This window comes from Orycteropus afer, unplaced genomic scaffold (assembly GCF_000298275.1).
Source record: "Orycteropus afer afer isolate SDZICR_OR568_19922 unplaced genomic scaffold, OryAfe1.0 scaffold00018, whole genome shotgun sequence".
Classification (NCBI taxonomy): Eukaryota; Metazoa; Chordata; class Mammalia; order Tubulidentata; family Orycteropodidae; genus Orycteropus; species Orycteropus afer.
The window spans coordinates 18,645,616-18,655,109 of record NW_006921605.1 but is presented as its reverse complement, the minus strand read 5'-3'; the positions used below and the strand labels follow the sequence as shown (position 1 = coordinate 18,655,109).

The following is a 9,494-nucleotide window of genomic DNA, read 5'->3' as shown; positions in this document are numbered from 1 at the left end:
AGAGAGAGAGAGAGAGAGAGAGAGAGAGAGAGAGATTTCAAGGAAATAGCTCATGTAATTGTGGAGGTTGATAATTCCCAAATTTGTGGGTCAGGTGTCGGGCTGGAGGCTTCTCTTGACTCACATGGTTGCAGTGGTTGACGAACCCAAAATCTGCAGATCAGGCAGCAGCCTGCTGGGTCACTGAGTTACAAGAACTTGCAAATCCAAAATCTGTAGGCCAGGCATCAGGCTGAAAGTTTCTCATGTCCTAAGAACCAGAGGTCAGAGGATAACAAGACGAATGGAAGATTGCGAGAGAGAGCTGTGTTAGAACATTTGTTTGTATCATAAATGCAAGCCACATCCCCAAGGAAACTCCTCTTCCAACTAATTGGCTGCTCACATCAAATTACAAAATGAGAGCCAAACCCTGAGAATTAGAGCCTAGCTAAATTGACATAAAACGTTAATCATCACACTGGCACAAGTCAAGGAGTTCCTGGGGCTACCACTAGAAGTTGGGGAAAAACAAGAAATGACCTTCTCCTAGAGACTCTGGAGAGAGCATGGCCCTTCTGACACCCTGAATTTGGACTTTTAGCCTCGAGAACTGTGAGACAATAAATTCCTGTTGTTTTCAGCCATGTAGTTTGTGGTACTTTGTTATGGCAGACCCAGGAAACTAATACATGTACTAACTTTAACTATTGTGAGTATTTAGGTTCTTTTCAGCACTTTGCTATTACCAATAACCCTGAAATGAGCATTTCTCTAAATATATCTCTATCTAAATATATCTCTAAATTCCCAGAGATAAAATTATGGAATGAAAGGGCATATGCATTTGTAAGCTTGATAATTTACACCATATTCTAAAATAAATTCTAGATCTAAAGAACTAAATTTTACTTGATTTTTGGATGTTGAAGAATTTTTAAAGCTCAAAAGCCATTGAAGAGAACACACATGCACACACAAGATTAGTGCATTTTGGATATAGAAAAATTACTTTGCACATAGAAAAATATACAAAATTAAAAGATAACCGTAAGTTGGGAAATGATATTTGCCACAAATAGGACACACATGTAGTTAATATTCCTAATATGTAAGAAATTTATAGAAATTGTTAAGAACACTGGAATAAGAAGACTCCAAAGAGAAATGAGAAAAGCACAGGAACTGATAAGTGACAGGTGAGGAAACACAATAACATGAAGATTTTCCCGAAATGCAAACTAAAACTAGATCTAATTTTATGCCCTTCTACAATGTCACCATATTCACAAGTTCTTAGTGAAGGACCGTTTGGAACACCACACAGACGAGACAGTTCTAGGGGCGTGATCAAGAGGCACTTATTACTCACAGAATAAACAGGACAGAGATAAGCAGAGCTGCACACCAGACCAGCAGCAGCAGCCTACATTCCCTGAAGTTGCTCATTCACATGGTTAGATTCCATCCAAGCACACCCCCGTTCATGTCTTGGGAGGAAAACACCTATGTTCCTCTCTCCTGGGATTAAATACTAATCAAACAGCCATGTCTGTGTGCCAGGTAGCATGTACAGAGGGCAGGTAGGGGAAGGAATAATGAAGGGGTGCAATAACAAGCTAAATGGTCTAATAAAATGACTGGATATCATTCACTGACTCTATTCAGGCTATAGGAGCCCTGGTGGCACAGTGGTTAAAGCACTCCGTGGCTAACTGAAAGGCTGGTGGTTTGAACCATTCAGCCGCTCCACGGGAGAAAGATGTGGCAGCCTGCTACCATAAAGATTTACAGCCTTGAAAACCCTACGGGACATTTCTATTCTGTCCTATAGGGTCACTAGGAGTTGGAATCAACTCACCAGCAACGGTTTTGGGTTTTGGTTAAGAAATGACCATACTCACAGCTGCCGAGGATGTGATAAACAGGATCTCCCATATATTGCTGATGACAATGTAAGTGGCACAAGTGACTAAGCATGCAACTGCTAACTGAAAAGTCAGCGGTTTGAACCCAACAGTTGCTCTGCAGGAGAAAGATGTGCAGTCTGCTCCTGTAAAGACTTATGGCCTCAGAAATCTTATAGGACAGTTCTACTCTGTTCTACATGGTCACTGTGCATTGGAATCCACTTGATGGCAATGGATTTGTTCATGGTTTCAGGGAGGTGTCTGGAAAACAGTCTTGCAATACGCACCAACCACCTTAACATTGTTCATTCCTTTTGATCCAAAAATTCCTCTTATGAGAATATATCCTAAGGAGATAGTTAGAGATGTGCACAGATTTATGTACAAATATGTTCATCACGGTGTTACAGCTAAAAACACCTAAGTTTTCTTGCTCAACAAACATCTCCATCTCTAGGAACACTCCCGTGCTAGATTATATGCTCCCTCCTTTGATCCGATAGGACTCTGAGCATATCTCTATTTTTGGACACCAGCGATTGCTCCTTCTCTAGGGCTGCAAACCAAAAGGTTGGCAGTTCAAACTCACCCAGTGGCTCTGCAGGAGCAAAAACTGACAACTGGCTCCCATGAAGCTTAGAGCTTGGAAAACCCTACAGGACAGTGCTGTCACATGGGGTTGTTATGAGTCAAAATCAACTCAACGACACCTAACAACTCCATGCTGGCTCGTGGCTTCTAACCAACAGGTTAGTTCAAACCCACCCAGTGGCTCCATGGGAGAAAGACTGGCTGATCTGCTGCCATAAAGCTTACAGCCAAGAAAACCCTATGGTGTGTTTCTAGTCTGTCCCATGGGGTCACTATGAGTTGAAATCAACTTGAGGGCACCTAACAGTACGCACAGGGTAAAGCAAGCTCTTGGGGGCAGAGCCATGTTTTCATTCATACAGTGCTTGGCTCATAGTATGGGCTCAACTCTGGGAAACATTTTTAGCTTACCCAAAGTTAGGCCCTCTTTACTTTGGGTTTCCCAAACAGGCTTTTCATAGGTCTCTTAGCATTTACTAAAGTATTGCAATCACAGACGTTTCCCAATCATTCCAGTCCTTTTAAAACAAACGTTTACCACTGAGAATGTGCTAGGCGATTGATACTTAATCCTTACCACAATTTCACTGCATGGCCTCATTTTTCAGAAACTGTCTCATAAAAGGTTAAGGACCCAAGGCGAGCTCATTACAAAGCCAGAACGTGGCAGCAGGTATGTCTTTTTTCAAAGCACAAGCTCTACCACACCAGGTTCCTGTGAACTCAGGGGCAGAGGCGGTTTTGTTCAACTTTACATACGCGGCTCAAAGTCTGTCTTCTCGCACTGAATAAGTCATACAGTGTAGGAATTAAATTGTATACTGTAAAGTTTCCTTTTATATGCCGTAGAGAGGTGAGCTAATAATTACAAATTGACGACCCAGATGTACCAAGAGGTTGCGCGACTCTCAAACCCTTTCTCGGTCTTTTCTAGGAGCCTATCTCTATGGTTTTATGGGACCACTCTATACCCTGGAGGACTCAGCCAGTAGGCCAATCATAGGCCAGTTTTGATACACGTGATCAGAACTTGGCTTTCTATTGGTTAATAGTGTTAAAGCCTGTCCAACCACCTCCAGTCAGCGCCTTTAAGTAGGCGCCATAAAGGCCTTTTGGTCTTTTGGTGGCTGTAAGTTCCAAAAGGTGGGTAGTCGTATTGTAGCGGGTCGGCCTAAGAGCGGGTTGGGAGTCTGGTGGCCCGCGGTGATGACAGCCTAATTAAAGCACGTGTTAGACTGCTGACGCGGGTGATGCGAACTGGAGTCTGAGCCTGGCCGCTGGCGGTGAGGGGACGGAACAAGCCGCCCGGCGGGCGCACATCGGTTCACGCACTGCTCTTTTTCTTGCAGATCTCGGCCGGACCGCAAGCGTCGGACCTCATTGTCCGCACCGCCTCGGGCCCCCAGAAACTCAATAAAATGGTTTGACCTCAGCGCTGGTGTCGGTCTTTCTTGTCGGCGACGCGCTGCCTTTGAGCCCTCGCCGCGCCTGTCGGTGGCGCCGGGGGTTAAGCTGCAGCGCCAGAGCAAGGGCTCACGCATAACTGGGGCCGCTAACAACCTGCTGGCGGCCCTTTTAACCGTGAGCTACACGGCGGTGCTCCAAGCCGGCTACCGGGGGTGTGAATTTGGTCAAGGGGCCGCAAACTCTTAAAGTCGGAGCTGAGATAATCTGGGGACAGGGTGGGGGTGGTAGGATCTGCTGATGGTTCCGTGTGTGCCTCTTTGACATTACTCTTCCCTCCCCGAGTTGCATGATAACCTCATCGTCAGTCCCGTCTTCATCCTTCAGTGGAGAAGACATGCACTTGGAGTTTGACGCCACATGGGATGGCTTCTGCGCGTGGGCGTTGAGCCCCAGGCTTTGGCCTTGAGCAGTTTAAGGCCGTGGCGAATTTGGCGGGAACTGGCTTCAGTCTTCAGCGCTGTGATGTGCTTAACTCATCCGACTGAGGTGTAGCCACGACCTATTTACAAAAACCTACCGTGCACGACAAACTGCTTATTTTGAATACTATGCCAATCAAGTGTCTGAAGCTTATGGCCTGCTCAGTCACAGCGTGCTTACATGAATTGGGTACGAGCTAGGCACTTCAAGGTGTGAGCTGGAGCTATGAGTCAGACTACTCCTCGGCACCTAACAACAACATGGCCCAGTTACAGACTTGAGAGCCTCAATTAAATATGGACTGAAGATAACACCTATTAGGTGGCTCAAGTGGCAACTCAGCAACCCAAAGTACAACATGAAAACACTGCTCAAGCCTTGCCATTCGTTGCTATATTAGAGCCCATTGTTGCAGTCACTGTCAGTCCATCTCGAGGATCTTCTGTTGATCCTCTACCAAGCATGGTGTCTTCCAGAGGGCTGTTCCCTCCTAACAGGTCCCAAGAATGTGAGATACAGCACCTACCGTATATTAAAGTCCTGATGGTGCAACACAGGCACTTGGCTGCAAACCAGAAGGTTGGTGATGAGAACCCACCCAGCTACTCCTTAGGAAAAAGATTTGGGAATCTGCTCCCGTAAAGATGACAGCCTAGGAAACTGTGGGGTAGTTACACTTAGTCATGTGGGGTCACTGTGAGATTGACTGGCACCTAATTGCCACCATAAAAGGGTATGGTGAAGACTGCCTTAGTGGCTGGTCCACAGCAATGGGGTAGTAAAAGGAAAGCTTGTACTGGCATATAACGAGACTGTGGTAGGTGAGTGGTAGGATCCTTGCCTTGCATGGGGGAGACGGGTTCGATTCCGTCAGTGCACATCAGGCACAGCCGCCACTTGCCTGAGTGGTGGCTGGTGTCTTGTGCTGAACAGGTTTCAGGAGAGTTTTAAAACGGGGAAGAAAGTCTCGGTGATCTTGAAACTCAGCCAGTGAAAACCCAATGGGTCACAGTGGCCCAGGACCCAACTGATGGGGATAGTGCAAGACCAGCTAGTGTTGAATTCTGTTTTGCATGCAGTCCCCACAAGTTGGGGGCTAACTGTGGCACTAACAACGTTGGCAGCTGAGGTCCCAAGTGCCCTGTCCTGTCACTATTATCAAAACAGAACTCAGTAGAAATAACTTAGATGCTTATCTAGTAGTTGACATGAGATATTTATTTTGTGAAATGATGCAAGCGATTGTAAATCCCCACATACCATTTGATTAAGTGCAATCGGGTACAGTCATGTAATCTGTTTACACAGTAGTGCATCTAGTCCTTTGCCTTTAGTTATTGCACAAAAATTATAAAGACCAGTGAATAAGACATGCAGACTCTTGACAGATTAAGTCAGGCTACACAGTGAGAAATTAGAACAGTACACAGACTGGAATGGTCAAATAATTTAAGTCAAACGTTTTAATGGTGCAACTAAAAGAATCCATAAAGTTTCAAATATATTTTGTCAATATATTAATTTCTTTAAACTCATGTTCAGGCGAGGTGCTGTTTAAAAACCACTATTAGCTTTGTCCACAGATGTAAGTTACCAAAAGTCACTCAAGATAATTTTGATGTCCGATGCAGTTTTAAACAATAACAATAAAAAAACTGTTTACTTCTCAAAGCAAATTACACAATTAGAGGGAGCCCCCAACTTGTAAACTAAACATTCTGACACAAATGCACAAAATAAACTTGGCAACATTAAGGAAAGGTCACATTAAGTTTCGAGATACATAGTGTTTGGATGTTGAGCAAACCTGGTCTTGAGTCAGAACTACAGAGCAGTTTTCCATTTTGGCCATCAGAAAAGAAAACTGCCCACAAAACTCCCAAACCAAGTAAAGAGAGAAAGCCTCTGGGTTCCTATAGAAAACTTCAGGAGCAGACAGTTCATGCCAGGTGGAAAGCCTGATTCTCACCCCAGCCCACCCTTATGAGGGACGATCTGTCACTGTGTGCAGTGTGAGACATTTTCATGTATGCGCATGTCTCAGGAGAACATTCAGCATTAACTGCCAGGTGACTACCTCACTGGTAAAAGGCCTGAGATGGTCTGATCTCATGGCTTTGCCTAATGTTCACATCAATCCCACCGTCCCCACTCCGGCTGGTAGTGTGTTAGTGTTTGTGTTCTATGGCTACTTGCTTCCAAAATGCACAAACAGGAAAAACTGTAAGTTGCTATGCATGTCTCTTTATCATCAATGAAATGGCTCCTAAGATTCCACTCCCCACCCTCCGCACACATCACTGCACTGACATTGCCTGGGAGTGTAGAGGCTGCAGTAGCTCATATAAACTGGAGAAGTGAAAAACATGTTCTGTGTGCACTGGCTGCCTAAGGAAAAGCTTTGGAGGAGTTGGGAAGGCAAGGGTAGCCTCCCGGTTCCACAGCTCTGCTCTTAATGTGCTCTTTGGCTGCCCCCAAAACTGGTAGACTTCAAAGTCATGGTGAGTCGCCTTCGCCTGTAACTTCTGTAACCTGTGACCAGACTTCCACAGCCTCCTTTGCCTAGAGTCAAAGCTTTGCAGCAGGCGATCCAGACACCTGTCACTGGATGCGTGGAATGACGCCTCAGTGGAATGGGCACTGGCAGGCAGAGGGCAGGAGCAGTCCTTTGAGAAACAGGAGCTGTGGCCCACGTGAAGGCCAGTGCCACGGCACAGCTGGCAGCGAGAACCTCACACTGGAAGCCTCGATCTCATAATACTGGGCACGTCCCCCTCGCCCATCACTGCTGCTCAGCAGCCTCCACAACGGGGTCTTTCAGGAGGCAGGCGGTGGAGCGGGGGTCCATGGCTGAGTGCATGATGGGCATATAAACATCGTCCATGTTTGGCATGACAAAAACTTTCTGTGGAAAGAAAAAGAACAGCCAGGGAAGAATATTGTCTCAGGTTGTTGCTCTGTTCAGTTACTAATTTTAGCCTTTAGTGAGTTTTAAGAAATGCACCTGGAATCAATTTCCTAGATGTTCCAAACTAATTCCCCTAACTTTTTTTTGTTATTGTTCAATTTAGAAACAGTTGCAGAATCACCATTTCAGCAAATGGGCATAAGAACCCAATCAAGCAGCCCCGAGGCAGCAGCAGCCCTGGATCCCATTTACACATAATAAAATTACTCGTGAATCGGCTAAATACTCAACAACATTAAGAGAACTGGTTTCAGCTATTCACTGTATTTCCAAATTACAATGTCTAGGATGCAAGTGGATTTATCCTTTAAACTCCCAGTAACAAAATGTAAGCTCATTTTTTTCCCCCAACCAGAACCACACAAAGCAATATGAGAGAAATCTTACTATAGTGAGTGGTTGATAGCAGTGGTGCTTTGCCTCTGTTTACAAACACATAAGGCATTCAGTCTTCTACTGCTCTCTCACAAAAGCATAAACAAAAAAGCAGCAACTCCCTTTGGAGGCGCAAACCTCAGCCTCCATGACCCTGAGAGCAGAACTAGATGGTGCCCGGCTACCACTGCTGACTGCTCCGAAAGGGATCAGAATAGGTAGGTCCTTGAGAGAGTGGGAGGAAAATGTGAAACAAAATTCAAAATAAAAAAAGACAAGGCTTACTGGTCTGACAGAGACTGGTGGAAGCCCTGAGACTGTGGCCCTTAGTACCCTTCAGGCCTGGAACTGAACTCAGCTCTTTAGCTCAACTTTCAGCCAAGCAATGGACAGGCCTGCAGGGTGAACAATAACACCACCGAGGCAAGCACGCCTTAGAACCATCAAGCATATGAGATCCAAGGGGCAGCCGCTGCTCAGGGATCAAGCTCAGAAGGAGGAGAAAGGAAAGCAGGATGGAGGGAAACGGCAACCACAGGGAGGAGTGGGAAGAGAGCTGTTACACCGTGGGGGCCGCAAGCAGTGCCACAGGGAGGAGTGCGAAGAGAGCCGTTAACACCGTGGGGGCTGCAAGCAGTGTCACGAAACAAAATGTGTGTGAACTGCTGAATGGAAAACCAATTTGCTCCGTAAACTGTCACCCAAATCACAATAAGAGTTTAAAAAAAAAAAAAGTTGCTGTGGGAGGCGGACTGCAGTCATCCTTTAACTTCCTAACTTGCCTCAGAAATGCCAGGCACCAATTGCTGCTTCCTCCTCTTTTGCTCCTTGTACTAGGTGCCTTAAAAGGGATGACCCACTCAAATTCCTAATATGAGATCTAGGGAGACAGGAAAGGAAGTGACCACGTCATGAGGCTTTCTTCTCACTAGGCTCCAAGTCCACCACTTGTCAGTCAGTTTGTTGTATGGTGATGGCTTGTGTGATGCTGCGAGACTGGAGGCCATGCCACCGGTATTCCAAACACCAGCAGGGTCACCCACGTGGACGGGTTTCAGCTGAGCTTCCAGCCTAAGAAGACTAGGAAGAAGGAAGGGGCCATCCACTACTCAAAGAATTGGCCAGTGGAAACCCTATGAATAGCAGGGAAACACTATCTGATATAGTGCTAGGTGACAAGCCCCTCAGGTTGGAAGGCACTCAGAATAACAGAATACAGCTTTCAGGACCGCCATTTGTGGCACAACTCAAAATGGGAAGAAACAGCTGCAAGCCTCTATCAATAATCAGAACGTGGAATGTATGAAGTATGAATCTAGGAAAATTGGAAGCTGTCAAAATGAAATGGATCACCTAAAGATGGATATCCTAGGCATTAGTGAGCTGGAATGGACTGTTTTTGGCCATTTTGAATCTGACAACCATGGTCTACTATGCCAAGAATGACAAACTGACGAGGAATGGTGTGGCATTCATCATCACAAAGAATGTTTCAAGATCTATCCTGAAGTACAGTGCTGTCAGTGATAGGATAATATCCATACACCTCTAAGGAAGACCAGTTACTATTACTGTTACTCAAATTTATGCACCAACCACCAGAGCCAAAAGATGAGGAAACTGAAGATTTTTACCAATTTCTGCAGTCTGAAATCACCAAACATACAATCAAGATGTGGTGATTATCACTGGTGACTGGAATATAAAATTTGGAAATAAAGAAGAATCACCAGTAGTTGGAAAATATGGCCTTGGTGACAGAAATAACACTGGAGATTGCATGA

General features: G+C 45.4%; 1 protein-coding gene and 2 non-coding genes across 3 annotated transcripts in view; 2 read left to right on the top strand and 1 right to left on the bottom strand.

Annotated features, from left to right (window-relative positions):
* Nucleotides 1-3,680: 3,680 nt before the first annotated feature.
* LOC122152168 lies at nucleotides 3,681-3,750 on the top strand. Its single transcript, XR_006164428.1, has one exon. It is a non-coding gene; the product is annotated as a small nucleolar RNA SNORD104 (small nucleolar RNA).
* A 192-nt stretch (nucleotides 3,751-3,942) lies between these two features.
* Nucleotides 3,943-4,074, top strand: LOC122152171. Its single transcript, XR_006164431.1, has one exon. It is a non-coding gene; the product is annotated as a small nucleolar RNA SNORA76 (small nucleolar RNA).
* A 3,075-nt stretch (nucleotides 4,075-7,149) lies between these two features.
* Nucleotides 7,150-9,494, bottom strand: part of TEX2 (testis expressed 2) — a 41,806-nt gene continuing 39,461 nt past the window's right edge. The window contains exon 9 of the mRNA XM_007959907.1: nucleotides 7,150-7,272. Within this exon, the coding sequence (XP_007958098.1) occupies nucleotides 7,150-7,272 (123 nt within the window). The remainder of the gene's footprint in view (nucleotides 7,273-9,494) is intronic.